A 17,565-nucleotide genomic window follows, 5' to 3' on the forward strand; every position below is an offset into this window, starting at 1 on the left:
TTGCTTTATTCTTTAAAAAACAGAGATTTTTCAATGCGAAACCTACAAACTCATCTCTTACATAAGAAATTGAATCGAAATTTGTCAAAAAAAAACATTTTCTTTGCAGGCTCGTGGCGGCCTATAGGCCACATGCGTCCCTCCTCCCCCCTCCTGGACAGCGTCCGCGACCAATTCGAAGACTACGACCAAATCGCGAAAGACTTCACTCGGATGTTCCTCAACACCGAATCGAACTGTTTGGCCAACGCCCAACTCTTCGACGTGACCTTCCTCGTGGGCCAATCCAAGCAGAAGGCCAAACTCGTGGGGGTGCGCGCCATCCTGGGGGTTCGTAGTCGCGTCTTCCAGGAGATGTTGTACGGCATCCAGACAGGATTCGGTTCGCCCCAAGTGCCCGTGGCTGAACTCCTCGCAAGGCCAGTCCCGACCCTCCTCAGCCCCCAGCAGAGTAGGCCGAAGAGTAGCAACTTCCTCCAGGTGCCGGATATCGAGTCGCCGAGGCCCAAGAGCGTCCCCAGCTCGCCGATGGTCAAAAGGGCCTTCTCGCGGCTGGGGACCATCACCGCCGGCTGGGGGAGGTCCATCAGGAAGCACAATGCGCAGCAGCTCTCCGCCGAGGATAAGAAGAAGTGGGCCAGTAGCCAAGACTGCTCAAGTAAATTTTTTTTTTCTTTTTATAAGTGCATATGGTTGAATTTCGTTTTATTTTTTCGAATTTTGGCGAGATTTTTGGCGATTTTCGGTACCCGGAGCACAACTAATGACTTTAAAATTTGAATTTTCTATCATTTAAAAAATTTTATTTTTTTTCCATAATCGACTTTTTAACCATCGTGTTCAGCGTGTAATCTTACGTCCAGAGTTTCAAGAAGTTCAACCGTTTTTGCGACAAAAAGTTGCTTGACCATCTTTACGATTCCTACGAAAACTCAAAAAAATCGACTTTTCTCAACACTCAACATTTTAGAGTGTTTTTACAACATTATTGCCCTTTTGTAAGTCTCTTGGACCCCTAGAAGTGCATTTGGTTGAATTTTAAAGATTTTAATTTTTTCGGTTTTTTTTTATATTTTGTTTTGCTTGCAACTGGAAATTAGAAAACGTCCTAAAACGCTTGAAAAAAACAATAAAAATGAACGTTTTAATTGGTTTGTGATTTTTTAATGTAGTGTAGAGAAATCTTAACGAAAAAAAACAAAAAAAAAAGCAAATTTTGCTAAAAGGTGCTAAAACGCTTGAAAAATGTAAAAATTATACTATTTTCAATTTTGAGATTTGAATTTTTATAGGGTTAAAAAAAGCAAAAATTTCAATCCAAGTTGTTGAATTTAAAATCTGTTTTAAACGAAATTTCTCAAAATTTCTTTGTGAAAGTTTTCAGTCCAAAAATGTTCTCTAAAGCTCAAAAAATCAAAAAAAAAACACCTAATTTGGTAAATTTCCGCTTGGCAACTAAAAATTAGAAAACGTTCTAAATCGCTTGAAAAAAACAATAAAAATGAACGTTTTAATTGGTTTGTGATTTTTTAATATAGTGTAGAGAAACCTTACGAAAAAAACAAAAAAAGCAAATTTTGCTAAAAAGGTGCTAAAACGCTTGACAAATGTAAAAATTATCTTATTTTCGATTTTCAGAATTGAATTTTTACAGGGTTAAAAAAGCAAAAATTTCAATCTAATTTGTTGAGTTTAAAATCTGTTTTAAACGAAATTTATCAAAATTTGCTTGTAAAAGTTTTCAGTCCAAAAATGTTTTTTGAAGCTCGAAAAAATCAAAAATAACACCTAATTTGGTAGATTTTTGGCGATTTTCGGTACCCGGAGCACAACTAATGACTTTGAAATTTGAATTTCTTAGCTTATAAAAAAGATCATTTCAAAAAATATATTTTTTTGGCCATAATCAAAACTCAAAAAAAATCGACTTTTTTTAACTCAACCCTATAACGTTTTATACACATTTTAGAGTATTTTACAACATTTTTTCCCTTTTCTAAGTCTCTTGGACGCCTAGAAGTGCATTTAGTTGAATTTTAAAGATTTTAATTTTTATTTTGTTTTATCGCAGTTTTGCTTGCAACTAGAAATTAGAACACGTCCTAAAACGCTTGAAAAAAACAATAAAAATGAACTTTTTAATTGGTTTGTGATTTTTTAATATAGTGTAGAGAAATGTTACGAAAAAACACAAAAAGCAAATTTTGCTAAAAAGGTACTTTTGAAAAGTGTAAAAATGATCCTATTTTCGATTTTAAGATTTCAATTTTTATAGCGTTAAAAAAAAACAAAAATTTCAATCTAATGTCCAATAGCACAAACCAACAATAATTGCAAAAAATGTATTTATTACAAAAAAAAAAATTATTTACTATTTTTAGATTGACAGATTTTTTTCAAAAACATTGTGGGTTACCTCAATGTCTTTGAAAAAAATCTGTCAAGTAGTTCTACTTATGTTTTCTTTTAAATTCAATAAATATTTGCCACGTCCGTACTATAAATTTTTTTTTAATAAATGTACAAAAAAAATATGTAAATTTGTTTAAAATGACGCCAATTTTGTTATAATTTCTTGTCTTTTTAGCTGTTTTGACGTAAACGGGCTTTAAAAAAGCTAAATCGAGGCAAAATAACGTTAATTTTCATTTAATTTGGTGATTTTAAGGCTTGTGATAACAAAATCTTGCACAAAAAATGAGTTCTTAGATTTGAATTTTTATAGGTTTAAAAAACAAAAATTTCAATCCAATTTGTTGAGTTTAAAATCTGTTTTAAACGAAATTTATCAAAAATTGTTTGTAAAACTTCTCATTCCAAAAATGTTCTTTGAAGCTTGAAAGATTCAAGAATAACATCTAATTTGGTAAATTTCCGGACTGTTTTATCACAGTTTTGCAAAAAGATGTGCGCTTGCAACCAAAAATTAGAAAACGTCCTAAAATGCTTGAAAAAACAATAAAAAATCAGCTTTTTATTTGTTTTGTGATATTTTTTAATGTAGTTTAGAGAGGTCTTGCAAAAAAAACTAAATTTTTAGTTGGAAAATGTGCCAAAACGCTGAAAAAAGACAAAATTATAGTATTTTTGACCAAATTAAACATGAATTTTTCGGATTGTTAAAGCAAAATGTGTTAAAAGAAAGTGCGTTTTGGGTTTAAAACATGCTAAAACACTCCAAAAATTGTTTAGAGACTTTTCAGTTTGTTATGAACACATTTCATACAAAAACGAGCTAAACCGAACAAAACATTTCAAAATAGCGTCAATTTTGAAGAAATTTGGTAATTTTTTGCAAAAAAAAAAATAAGTTTAGCGTAAAAATGTACTTAAAGACAAAAAACAAAAATGACATTATGTTTGACCTAATGTGGTAATCCTTAGGCATGTTTTAGTAAAATTTTGTAAAAATGATAATATAACTAAAAAAACATGCTAAAAATAATGTCATTTTCTTTATTTCTTAAATCGGTTTTTAGTTAGTTTCTACAGACTTAAAAAAGCATAAATTTCTGTCTAATTTGTTGAGTTTTGAAGAAAGAAAGTGCGTTTTGGGTTTAAACGCATGCTAAAACACTCCAAAAAGCCAAAAAACCCGTTAATTTTAAACAATTTTTTTGATTTTTGGTCCTCTTAAATGTAAGAGATACAAAATACACCTAATTTCCCGGACTGTTTAGCATTAAAAAAGTGCATTTGTCGCTGGAAAAACGTCCTTAAGACTTAAAAAAAGCAAATGCTTTTCAACATTTTTGCCTTTTTCTAAGTCTCTTGGACCCCTAGAAGTGCATTTAGTTGGATTTTAAAAAATTTTTCGTTTTTTTTTTTGTAATATAATTTTTCTAACTCAATTTCCTCCAGATAAGGACGGAAAGGACAAGGAAGGGAAGGATAAGCCGACGGCGGCCCAATTGCCCGTCCCAAGACTGAGCGTATGCGCCGATGCTCAGAAAGTCGATCGTGCCAAATTGGCACAGACTGAATTTTCGATAATCGAATTCGATCCAGACACATTCCGGATATTACTGGATTATTTACATACCGGATCTTGTCCGCTCACTTGTTCCACCATTCCGGGATTGATTTGCGCTGCTGAGCATTACGACCTTCCTGAGCTGCTTCAAGCCTGCTTCCACCATGCCAAACAATTCCTGAGAATAGAAGTCGTAAGTGATATTTTTCACACTTGGGGTAATTTTCAGGAGAATTTTTCTTCTTTCAGGTGTGTTGTATGTTATGCTCGCTGGAGAATTACTACTGGAGATATACCTCCGCGTCAGAATTGGTCAATATGATTTTGGCCTTTGTCGAAACTCGCACTTATGCCCTTTTCACCACCCCGGAGTTTCTCACACTGAGCGAGTCGATGGTTCAGATGATCATGTGCAGGTATTTAACATTTTTGAAAAAAATTAAGACTTGCACAAACCAACAATAACAGCAAAAAATGTGTTCACTACCAGTAGGTGATCATTTTTTTGGATTGACCAATTTTTTGCTTATTTTTTTTCTAAATGCAATAAATATTCCGTAAATATTTGACCATAATTTTTTTTGATAATTGCAAAAAAATGTAAATTTTTCATCTGTTTTGACAAAAACTCGCTTTAAAAAAGCTAAATCGAGGCAAAGTTAAGTTAATTTTAATAAACGTACTAAAAAATTAAAAAAAAAAGCTTAAGGGTTAAGAAAAAAATTGCGAAAGAATTAACGTTTTTGCTCAAAAACAAACTTATTAAGCGCTTGAAAACAACATCTTTGGTGGAATTATTTAGCTTGTTTTACCAAAATTTTGCAAAAAAGCAAATTTGTTCAAAAAAGTTAAAACGCTAGAAAGATGCTATTTTCGATTTTAAGATTTGAGTTTCTACAGAGTTAAAGAAAGCAAAAATTTCGATCTAATTGGTTGAGTTTAAAATCTGCGTTAAACGAGATCTCGAAAAATTTCTTTCAAAAAGTTTTCAGTCCAGTCAGGCCTTTAACGATCGAAAAAGTCAAAAATAACACCCAATTTTTAGCTCAAAAATCTGTTTGAACGCTGAAAAAAGGCAAAATTACAATATTTTTGACCAAATTCAACATGATTTTTTTCGACTTGCTTAAACAAAATTTGATAAAAAAGTGCGTTGGTGATTTTTCGGTCTGTTTTAGTAAAATCTTGTAAAAGACGTGCGTTTTTGGTTTAAAAATAGCCAAACAAAAATTATGCAATTTTCGAAATAATTATCTTCCAATCTTTTGGCCCAGTTGAGCAGTGTTTTGCAAAAACGAGTTTTATCCTAAAAATGTGCTTGAACACTCGAAAAAAGCAAAAATAACACAACTTTTGATAAAGTTTGGTGATTTTTCGACGTGTTATAAAATAAAATTTTGAAAAAAAAGACAGTTTTTAAACCCAAAATGTGTGTTCAATCTCAAATATCCGAAAAAGACAAAAATTACACTATTTTCAACCTATTTACAGATTTTTTAGCTCTTTCAGGCAAATTTTATTATTATTTGATTATTATTTTTTGGCCCACATGCTTAAACGCTTGAAAAAAGCAAAAAACTTGTTTGTGAGCGATTTTTTTTTGAATGGGATAGCTCTATTTTTTGTAAAATTGTTACAAATAAAACTGCAAGTGTCACTTATTGTACAAAAATCGTAAATAGTAGATTTTTAATTTAATTTAGAGAAATGTTGCAAAAAATGAAATTTTTAGCTCAAAAATGTGCCTAAACGCTAAACAAAGACAAAATTATAGTATTTTTAACCAAATTAAACATGCATTTTTTAAGCAAAATTTGATTTTAACACATGCTAAAATACTCAGTTTGTAAGGAACACATTTCGTACAAAAACGGCCTAACCCGAGCAAAAAATTTCAAAATAACGTCAATTTTAAACTAATTTGGTAATTTTTTGCAAAAAAACTTGATTTGAGGTTAAAAATATGCTTAAACACTCAAAAAAAACAAAAATAACATCATGTTTTACCTAATGTGGTAATCCTCAGGCTTGTTCTAGCAAAGTTTTGTAAAAATGAAAGCTAAAAACGTGCTAAAACGCTTGTAAAAACCAAAATTTTCTTAACAATTTTTAGTTTTTAGTTTCTACAAAGTTAAGAAAAGCAAAATTTTCAGTCTACTTTGTTGAGTTTTAAGTTTGTTATAAGTTTTTAGCTTAAAACTGTCCTCTTAAACGTAAAAGACACAAAATAACACCTAATCTCTCGGACTGTTGTATCGCTATTTTGAAAAAAAAAAGGCGTTTGTTGCTGGAAATTAGAAAATGTCCTTAAGGCTTGAAAAAAGCAAACGCTTTCTTCACATAATTTTGCAATTACAAATTTTTTACTCAAAAATGTGCCTAAATAGAAAAAAGGCAAAATTCTAGCATTTTCAACCAAATTTATTAATTTACTAATAACATTTAAAAATCGAACCAAACATTCCAAAATAACGTCAATTTTGATATGTTATTTTGAAAAAAAGGAGAGTTTTCAAACTAAAAATGTGCTCAATAATACTCAAACATCTAAAAAAACAATAATTACTATTTTCTACAGATGATTTTTAGACTTCTTTGAGCCAAATTTTGTTAAAAATTTGCATTTCAGTCATTTTAGACTTAATTTTACAATTTTTTGGCTTACTTCAGCGAAATAAACGACTTGTAAGCTCAAAAACGCTTGAAAAAAAGCAATTTTCGACATAATTATTTTGCTTTATTCTTTAAAAAACAGAGATTTCAGCAAAATTCTTACAAATAAAACTGCAAGTGTCACTTATTGTACATAAAAAAATTTAACTCAATAATGTGCCTGAATGCTGGAAAAAGACAAAATTAAAGTATTTTTGACCAAAGCATTTTTCGGCTTGTTTAAGCAAAATTTGATTTAAAAACATGCTAAAGGACTCCAAAAAGGCAAAAAAAAAACATTTTCGACCAAATTAAACGTGATTTTTCGCCTTGTTATAAACTAATAACATTAATAACGTTTAAAAACCGAGCAAAACAACAATTATAACAAAATCTTGCAAAAAAGGAAAGTTTTTAAACTAAAGATGTGCTCAATAATGCTCAAACATCCGAAAAAAGCAATAATTACTATTTTTTCTACAGATGACTTTTAGGCTTATTTAGTTCTTTTAAAAATTTGCATTTCGGTAAAAATTATGTCATTTTCCACTTAATTTTACAATTTTTAGGCTTACTTTAGCGAAATAAACGAGTTGTAAGCTCAAAAACGCTTGAAAAAAAGCGATTTTCGACATAATTATTTTGCTTTATTCCTTAAAAAACAAAGATGTTTTTGAAATCCGCAAAATTCTTACAAACAAAGCTGCAAGTGTCACTTATTGTACAAAAAAACTGAATTTTTAACTCAAAAATGTGCTTAAATGCTGAAAAAAGACAAAATTAAAATATTTTTGACCAAATCAAACATGCGTTTTTCGGTTTGTTTAAGCAAAATTTGATTTAAAAACATGCTAAAGCACTCCAATAAGGCAAAAAACGTTAGTTTTAAACTAATGTTTTGATTTTTGGACCAGTTTGAGCTGTTAACTCGAAAACATTTTTTCCTATTATTGTTTATAGTTTAGAGACTTTTCAGTTTGTTATGAACACATTTTGTACAAAAACGAGCTAAACCGAGCAAAACATTTCAAAATAACGTCAATTTTAAACTAATTTCATATTTTTTTGCAAAAAAAATATGCTTTAACACGCTAAAAAACAAAAATGACATCATGTTTGACCTAATGTCATAATCCTTAGGTTTATACTAGCAAATTTTTTTAAAAATAAGATCTTAAAACGTGCTAAAACATTGAAAAAAGCAAAAATAATGCCATTTTCTTAACAATTTTTAGTTTTTAGTATCTACAGAGGTAAGAAAAGCAAAAATTTCAGTTTAATTTGTTGAGTTTTCGGACTGTTTTATCGCTATTTTGAGAAAAATTTTGTCGGTGGAAATTGAAAAACGTTTTTAAGGCTTAAAAAAAGCAAACACTTTTTTCTCGTTATTTTGCAATTACAAATTTTTAACTCAAAAATGTGCCTAAACGCAAAAGGCAAAGAAAAAAGAAAATTCGACCAAATTAGACGTGATTTTTCGGCTTGTTATAAACTAATAACGTTTAAAAACCGAGCAAAACAACAATTATAACAAAATCTTGCAAAAAAAAGATAGTTTTCAAACTAAAAATGTGCTCAATAATGCTTAAACATCCGAAAAAAGCAATAATTACTATTTTTTCTACAGATGATTTTTAGGCTTCTCTAGTTCTCCTAAAAATTTGCATTTCGGTCATTTTCGACTTAATTTAACAATTTTTTGGCTTCCTTTAGCGAAATAAACAAGTTGTAAGCTCAAAAACGCTTGAAAAAAGCAATTTTCGACATTTTATTCTTTTGAAATCCACAAAATTTTTACAAATAAAAAAATTAAAAGTGATTATTTTGATTTGCAGGAATTTGGAAGTTCCCGAAGTGAGGAAGTTCGAAGCCATGTTAGCCTGGGCGCGCCACAAGATCCGAACCAAGACTTCAAGTAAACTGGATGCCAAGTTAGAATTCAAGTGCATTATGGAAAGACTGGCGCGCGATTTGAAACTGTACCGAATCTCCCCGCAAGAACTAATCAAAGTTGTTCAAACTTCTGTGTACAGGGTGTTGCATTTTGGATGTCCGAATAGGGAATCTCCGAAACTAAGAGGTTTAGCCAAAAACGAGTGACTCATTTTTTGAGAAAATAATATTGGTTAAAACCGCATCCCGTTATCGTCTTTTGTTTTCGACTTATAGACAAAAGTTGACATTTTAGCGAAATCTAAAAAAATTCATATCTTCGTTATTATAGAAGATACGGATTTGAAATAAAGACATTATACAGGCACTTTTTTACGAGGAATTTAATAATGTAGTTAATAATTTTTTTCAGTTATTAGTTTAGCCGTAATAAGATAAACTTGTATTTTTTTAAATGTAAATCATAGGCGGCTATGGCAATTTTAAAACGCTTATTTTTTTCTGATCTAAAAATTATATATTTGTAACAAAATATTTTTTTATAACTATACTTAAAAAGTGAAATACATATTTTGTGTGATAATAGTTGGCCATGGAAAAACTATTTCACTCCAAATGTGTAAATAATAATCAATAAGAGTTTTGTGAACTGTAAAATAGATGAAAAAATAGATAAAATTATAAAGATTTAAAAAATACGATACGGTAGAAGCATTGAACAAATATCCCAGCGCCTCAGAACAAAATTATTACATATTTTTAAAAAATCCAAAAATAGGAAAAACAAATGTGTCAACAGTCAACAGAATTACAAAAAACATTTTTTTGATGATCTAATGGAGGTAGGATAAGGTTTCACATAGACCGAATTTGGATATTTGAATAGCCATATCGTCATTTTTGTGTCATATAAAATATATTTTATTGAAGAATTAAAGCGGCTTTTTTTACAACACTCTATGTATCACTAGAAGTTGCAATGGTAATGTTAGCATATTTAAAAACAAAGAAATGTTATTAGTCGCCAATAAGTTGATTTACAATTTATTTTGCATCTTTTTCGTCACTTAGTACTTAGAAAACTCTTTCATTAGTGACACTGGTTGAATATAATATAGTTTAAATTCTTTTAGTTGAAGATGCAACATTTTTTTAACTGCGAAGAAAAATCAAAGATAATTTGTTACAAATATATATTTTTACATAAGAAAAAAACAAGCTTTTTAAAAATGACATAGCAATCTATGATTCCCATTTAAAAAAATACAAGTTTATTTTATTACGACTAAACAAACAACTGAAAAAAATTGTTAACTACATTATTAAATTCTACGTAAAAAAGTGTCTAAATAATGTCTTTATTTCAAATCTGTGTCTTGTATAATAACGAAGATATGATTTTTTTTAGATTTCGCTAAAATGTCAATTTTTGTCTATAAGTCGAAAACAAAACACGATCGCGGGATGCGGTTTTAACCAATATTAATTTCTCAAAAAATGAGCCCCAGAATGTATTACTCGTTTTTGGCTAAACCTCTTAGTTTCGGACATCTAAAATGCAGCACCCTGTACTTTCCCCAAACTAAAATCGTTCGTTTTCCAGGTGGTGTTGCCGTCGAAAGCCATCAAGAACGAGCGCATCCTGGAGACGCTCATGTTCCAGGCGAATTCGGGGATGTACCGGATCCAGGACTCGTATCTGAAAGAGTGTACCCAAAGACTGCAGAAACAGGACTCCCGATTTTCGGAATGGGAGTCTTTCGATTACAGTACTTAGGACTTTTTTGTGACTAGATTAGAAGACAATCAATGAGCAATTTCTGCATCCATCAACAAACAATAAACAAAATTTATGTAAAGCCATGCCAACTGGGAACAAGTGATTCATGTTTTATATAAAAAAAAATGGGTGTGATTGCAGACAATCTATTATGAATTAAGTGTCTGCCTTGCGTGTACGATTTTTTATTCTTGCAAGCAGTCTCGGTCAATGTTTATTGTTGTTTTCGTGCAATTCTGGAACTGTTTCAATGATATCGGAATTTATTTGTGCGCCTTTACACCGAGTTATTTTCAACTGTTAACTGTATTTATAGGAATCGTGTATTTGATCTGTTTTTTTCGTACCTGTGTTGTGAAGAATACTCGGCAGGTTACGTGGACCCTGTCTGTATAGAGACTTGTTGCTGTTTGTAATCGTGTTCGATGTTTCATATTTGAAAAACACACACAAACCAGGTGTTTGTAAGACTAAATATATTTTAATTACTCTTAGATAGCAAGAAATGTTGACATATTTTGATACTAAATGACTAAAGAAAGACGAAAAAAAATAACACAAGGCGACAAAAAAACTCATGTCGTGACAACTTGACAAATTTTATATCATCTCAGTGAGACAAATCAAATGCACTAAAAAATTTTCATAAAGTCCACAAACTTTGAACAAATTTTTTTTCTAATTTAAATGAATTTAAAATACTTTAACTTTAAAAAATCATTACTCAATAACTATTAGGCCGATTTCCTTCAAATAAAGACCATTCTAAAGGGATGGCTTTGCTCTTTAGGATGATATGAAATTTGAAATTGAATATTGGCAAACTTTTTTTCGAACAGTGTTCGAAGAAGTTCGAAGTAAATTGAAGTAATCTAAGAAAAACCTTACGAATAATTTTTTTTCATCATTACCATCGTGTAGAGCATCTTTTTATTAATTGTGGTCCAAATTTTCAAAAGAATAAACCAAGTAGCATTGCTCCATAAACAAGCTAAATCTTTCAGAACAGTATAAAATAACGTTAATTTTGATCCATTTTGTTGGGTTTTCGTCTTTTTTTACAAAATCTTGCCTAAACATGAGCAAACAGGTCAATTTTCGTCTATTGTTTTTCGACTTTTAACCCATGTTTTGACAAAAACCTGTCAAATGAGTGACTTTCTTGTTCATTGCAATTGAGAGAAAACAAGGTAAAAAACGCCAATTTCCTTAAAAGTTTCATATTGTGTTTTACTCCAAATATGTGGAAAAATCATTACATTAATTAAAAAATAACATTATTTTTGCCTTTTTTGAGACTTTAAACATGTTTCTGAGGAATAAACAGTTTTTTAACGAGATTTTGCAATTTTTTTATAATGTATTTTGCTCAAAAGCCAAAAAAATCGCCAAAGTATCTCGAAAAATCAGTAAACTAACTGAAAAATAACATTACTGTTACCTTTATTGTGCCTTTTGACATGCTTTTCAATCAAAAACGCAAATTTTCAATAAATTCCCCAAAAAAACACCAAATTGGATTTTAAAAAAATGTTATTATTTTTGCCATTTTCAAACACTTACACGTTTTTAAGCCAAAATTTCGCTAAAACAAGCCAAAAAATGACTAAATTTGATCGAGAAACTCGTGTATTCCTCAAGATATCGTCAAAATAAGCCAAAAATGATCAAAGTTTATTACATATTACTCTATTTTAGATTATTTCGAATTTATTCGCAAAAATTGTGTTAAATATTACCAAAAATGACATTATTTTTGCTTTGTTCTGGACCTGAAACACGTCATTACTCAAAAACAAGCTAAATCTTCCGATATTATACAAATTATTGTCAATTTTGATCTAATTAATTGCCTAATACTTTAACTTTAAAAAATCATTACTCAATAACTATTAGGCCGATTTTCTTCAAATAAAGACCATTTTAAAGGGGTGGACTTGCCCTTTAAAATGATATAAAATTTGAAATTGAATATTGGCAAACTTTTCTTCGAACAGTGTTCGAAAAAGTTCGAAGTAAATCGAAATAATCTAAGAAAAACCCTACGAGTAAATTTTTTTTTCATCATTTTAATATATATTCAATTTCAAATTTGATATCATTCTAAAGGGCAAGGCCATCCCTTTAGAATCGTCTTTATTTGAAGGAAATCGGCCTAATAGTTATTGAGTAATGATTTTTTAAAGTTAAAGTATTTTAAATTCATTTAAATTAGAAAAACAATATTTTGTTCAAAGTGTATGGACTTTTTAAATTTTTTTTTAGTACATTTGATTTGTCTCACTGAGACGAACAAAATGATATAAAATTTGTCAAGTTGTCACGACATGACTTTTTTTTGTCGCCTTGTGTAATCATAAATGTTTCTTTATTACGCAAATCTGTTCGATATTTTATTTGACAAATAACTAATAAGTGTCTTATTACAAAATAGCAGAGCAAACTAAATACTAAGTATATTTAACATCGTTGTCAAATGTTGTCTGTTTTAACAAATCTTCTTTTATTGTTGCCCGTGAAACTGCGACTTTTATCCAAGCCAACCACAATTACAGCGAAAATGCTCAAAGAAATTCAAACAAGTCGTATTTTCCCGCCATTTACCACCGAGTGATGATTCGTTCTGTTTGCTTGTACTTGTGTTGAAAACCATCAATAATGATCTAAATAGAAACACCAATATTTGTGAATGATAATTTGTTGTAAAGATTGTTGCTTTATCAATGTACAAGTGAATGGAATTGTTCACATGTTCGACGATATTGGAAATCTTATTTTCTCAAAATAAATTTTTTTGAAGCGTTGTCGCGCTCTCATTTACCCCCAACACGCCTAATTTCACCAGATTTGGTGAACATTCCAAAATCTGGTGATATTTTAGAAATGAAAAAAATCGTTTTTCTACTTTTTTCAACTAAAAATTTGATTATTTCAAAAAGTAAATAAAAAGTTTTGTTTTAATTGCTATAAACCGGATTACAATCCCCAAAACTTATGCAACTACAAATACACGCGTGTGCGTATGTATGCCGACTATTACCAACCTTAATAAAGTGCAATAAAGCGCGCAAATTCAAATTTAGAACTTGAATATCTCGAAAAGTATGCGTCGCACGTAAAAATAAAGTATGTTAAAAAAGATGCGCACTCAAAGGTTCTATCGAACGGTTTAGTCAAATTTGACTTTGGCGATGGTCATTTTCGTATCTCGCATAGGAAAAACAAAATACCTACTTTATGTTATATTTTTAAAATCTACGCTTTTAGCTGAGATGTATGAGGGGTGACACGATAGGGTTCTTATTAGTTTGAAAAATTAACCCCTAAAATGTTTTTTATGCAATGCAACTTGTTTTATGTCACATAGTAGGGTTATGTGTGAAGAAAAAATTTCCATATTTTGAGATTTTTTGGTCGACTAAAAACCAAGATATTGAATTCTTTATGTCAGAATGATTTTTTTTTAGCGTCGACTGTTTACCATTTAATTCTCGTGATTTTTCTCAATCTTGTCAATTAATATTATAGCCTTAAAACAACTTTGAACGTTTTAAAAATTGCGTAATTTATGAAATTTTTGCCCGACCAAAAACTACCACCAAGTGTTAATTTTGATTCTAAATAAAACTGTAAAGATCCCAAAGCTCGATCGTAAAAAGTGGGACTAAAAAAAAAAAAAAAAAAAAAAAAGTTTATCTAATATGATTTTTGTCCTATTTGATTTATCGTAATCTTATTAAACTTACAAAATTCAAAAAATTTTTTATTAGTTTTTTATAAGAATTTTTAAGATTTTTGGCACCCCGAGCGGTTTAATGGCAATAACTCCGGAATTATTAGAGATATCCTCTTATATTTGGTACCGTTGGATAGAAAATTWAATTTTCTATCATATATTAAAAATTTCAGTGCTCTACGATGAATAGTTATCGAGAAAATTTCTGATAANCGGAAGTCGCTCCGGGTTATGGTTCCGGGTACAGAGCCATTTTTAGTTTTTTCAAAAAAAAATTAATATCTCAAAAACTATGAGTCTTAGGTCAACAGGGTTTGTACAGGCGTGTTCTCCGGTTAATTTTACATATAGTGCTAGTTTTTTATAAGAATAAAAAAAATTGATTTTTTGGTCAAAATCGGATTTTTCTAGACTTATTCTTAACTTTATTACTCAATATCTCAAAAACTATGCATCGTAGAGTATTTTAACTTGTTGTATCATGTTCAGCGCAAAATTTTACGTCTAGAAAACAATATTTCAAGCGTTTTTACGACTTTTATTAAATTGACTATTTTTACGATTTTACTACCGCTCATCTTCAAAAATTCAAAAAATTCGAAATTTTTTAAACTTGATCCAATGGCGTTTTATGCATTTATTTGAGTCTTTAAGACCTCTAGAAATGTAAAGAACGTGAAATGGATCAATTTTAAAGATAATTTTTTTTTTTGATTTTTGTCGAGATTTTGGTCGATTTTTGGCACCCGGAACGGTCTATTGCGAATAACTCCGGACTTATTGGTAATAACCTCTAATGTTTGGTACTGTTCGAAAGCAAATTTAATTTTCTATCATATCCAAAAAAGATTACTGTTCTACGATAAATAGTTATCGAGAAAATTTCTGATAAAGTCAAAAATATCAAAAATTTAAATCCGCTTATAACTTCAAAACTATTAGGAATTTTGCAGTTTTTTTGACGCCAATCGATTCCCCGGAACATTTTACATAGGTTTACCTCAAAATATTATATCATTGAGACACAGTTTTGCCACAATTTACAAATTAAAAAAAAGTAAAAAAATGTTAACACCCCCCCTTAAAAAATTGTATTTTTTAACATGTCTCAGATTCAAGTTAAACCTATCCTATCTGATAGATTTTGACGCGCTGATTACGAATTTGCCAAGTATTTTGCACTATCTCCTTTAGTTAATCGCCGTTTAAAAATTATTTTGTTTTATCGAATCAACTATATCGAAACAAATATTAACAATATCAAACAAAAAAATTGTAAAAATATATTTAAACGTAAGAGTAATAAACGTCGATATTTGCTAGAATATTTATTCTTCTTAAAAATCAATAATATATTAAACCAATAATCGAAATTCGAAAACTTCGATGTTTCAAAATGTAAGGTTATGTCATTTGTCAAATTAAAATTTTTAACAAAATAATGAAAATTCACTGATATCAATACACAAGTTTGTGGTTTCGTTTTGTGGCGCGAATTATTATTATGTTGTGATCCTAATCAGCTCAAGGACTGATAACCTAACCCACATTTATTGGCATTCATTAGATAGTTTAGAATGGTGATAGCACTCGAGACATCATGAGCGATCTAATCCAATTCATTAATTGTAAAATCTTGCGAGACCATAAAATCATCAAGGAGGATTTGTGGGTGCGAAATGGTAAAATCATAAATCCGGAAAGAATCTTTTTCGACGAGAAAATCCAAGCATCGAGGAAAATCGACTGCAATGGCCTTATTATAGCCCCAGGATTCATCGAACTGCAAATTAATGGTGAGTTTTACCCGTGAATTGCCCAATTAGTATTGTTTCTCTTCAAGGGGGCTTTGGGCACGACTTCTCCTTCAATACTGAAAACCTAGAAAAGGGGCTCAATCTCGTATCTAAGAATCTTCTATCACATGGCGTAACGGCCTATTGCCCCACTCTAGTAACCTCCCCGAGGGAAATTTACCACAAAATCGTGCCCAAAATCAGAAAGAGTCAAGGCGGGGTTCATGGGGCCACAATTCTGGGCGTGCACACCGAAGGGCCGTTCATCAACGTGGAAAAGAAGGGGGCGCACCCCCCGAATTGTATCAAAGGATTTGATAAAGTACAGTAGGGCTCTAGTCGCGAAATTGAGGGGGCAATTGTGCTATTTTAGGGCTTACAAAGCGTCGAAGACATGTACGGAAACTTGGACAATATTAAAATAATCACCTTGGCCCCCGAACTGACAAATGCTGACGAAGTAATCAGGAAATTGTCACAAAAAGGAATCGTGGTTTCCGTTGGTAAAAAAAATCACATATGCAACTCACAAACTAAATTATTACGTAGGACATTCCATGGCGAATTTATCAGAGGGTGAAAAAGCGATCAATTGTGGGGCTTCCCTCATAACCCATCTCTTCAACGCAATGCTTCCTGTAATCATACTAAATGAGCCCCCAATTTGGGTTAATTGAATGGTTTCAGTTCCACCACCGCGACCCAGGCCTTGTGGGGCTCCTAACGTCCAAGAAAATCCCCCCCGGGAAGACAGTTTATTTCGGGATCATCGCCGATGGGGTCCACACACACCCTGCAGCCCTACGAATCGCCCACAGAGTCCACCCCGAAGGCCTAGTTCTAGTAACAGACGCAATTGCAGCCCTAGGGCTCGCTGAGGGGAACTACAATCTAGGCCAATTCGAGATTGAAGTCCGAAATGGAAGGGCTTACATCGCCAAAACTGACACTTTATGTGGGAGCATAGCCTCGATGATAGAGTGTGTCAGGTCGTTTTTGACATCAACAGGTGACTATTGTGTTTATTTGGTGATAAAAATATATTTTTGGGGTTTTTTTTCTAGGTTGTTCAGTTGAGTATGCGTTAGAAGCGGCCAGTTTGCATCCAGCTAAGGCCCTAGGTATTGAAAGTGTCAAAGGGACGTTGAATTTCGGAGCCGACGCTGATTTTATTATGTTGGATGAGAAACTTGAGCTAAAATCGACGTGGATTGCCGGAGAGAAGGTTTACAGCAAGTGAAATGATCCCAAAACGAAACTGTGTCTTAAAAATGACTCTTTTGTATTTTAATAAAGTTTTATTGAACTGTTTTTATGACATATAGAGCGTGGGTGCTCCAAATTATTAATTGGTCCCAGTAGGCTGTGACAGTGGCAACACTGCATTAATTATTGTGTCAATGTTGCCAACTTGCTAATAAGTATTTTTTCGTTCAAAATTGTGCTAAAAAATTGACAGTAGTGTAAGGGAAAATATCGGTTTCATTAAAAACGGGACAATGACAGTAAAATAAACGTCATTATGACAGAAAAATAAACATCATTATGACAGTAAAATAAACGTCATTATGACAGTAAAATAAATGTCATTATGACAGTAAAATAAACGTCATTATGACAGTAAAATAAACGTCATTATAACAGTAAAATAAACGTCATTATGACAGTAAAATAAACGTCATTATGACAGTAAAATAAACGTCATTATGACAGTAAAATAAACGTCATTATGACA

At 31.1% G+C, this 17,565-nt stretch overlaps 2 protein-coding genes across 3 annotated transcripts in view; both read left to right on the forward strand.

Annotated features, from left to right (window-relative positions):
* Positions 1-10,946, forward strand: part of LOC123004844 — a 60,367-nt gene extending 49,421 nt beyond the window's left edge. For both annotated transcript variants that reach the window (XM_044398317.1, XM_044398318.1), the window contains 5 exons: positions 110-658; positions 3,862-4,166; positions 4,223-4,389; positions 8,461-8,635; positions 10,122-10,946. In XM_044398317.1, coding sequence (XP_044254252.1) covers positions 110-658; positions 3,862-4,166; positions 4,223-4,389; positions 8,461-8,635; positions 10,122-10,295 — 1,370 coding nt within the window. In that variant the 3' untranslated portion in view covers positions 10,296-10,946. The remainder of the gene's footprint in view (positions 1-109; positions 659-3,861; positions 4,167-4,222; positions 4,390-8,460; positions 8,636-10,121) is intronic.
* Positions 10,947-15,421: 4,475 nt separating this feature from the next.
* Positions 15,422-17,141, forward strand: LOC123005493 (N-acetylglucosamine-6-phosphate deacetylase). Its single transcript, XM_044399278.1, has 6 exons — positions 15,422-15,830; positions 15,878-16,152; positions 16,204-16,333; positions 16,380-16,468; positions 16,518-16,839; positions 16,895-17,141. Exons 1-6 carry the CDS (start codon positions 15,635-15,637, stop codon positions 17,068-17,070), a joined length of 1,188 nt encoding a protein of 395 aa, XP_044255213.1. The 5' UTR covers positions 15,422-15,634; the 3' UTR covers positions 17,071-17,141.
* The last annotated feature ends 424 nt before the right edge of the window (positions 17,142-17,565 follow it).

This window comes from Tribolium madens, unplaced genomic scaffold (genome assembly GCF_015345945.1).
Source record: "Tribolium madens isolate multiple individuals breed KSU strain unplaced genomic scaffold, Tmad_KSU_1.1 Scaffold_20;HRSCAF=117;Tcas5.2_LG4, whole genome shotgun sequence".
NCBI classification, from domain to species: Eukaryota; Metazoa; Arthropoda; class Insecta; order Coleoptera; family Tenebrionidae; genus Tribolium; species Tribolium madens.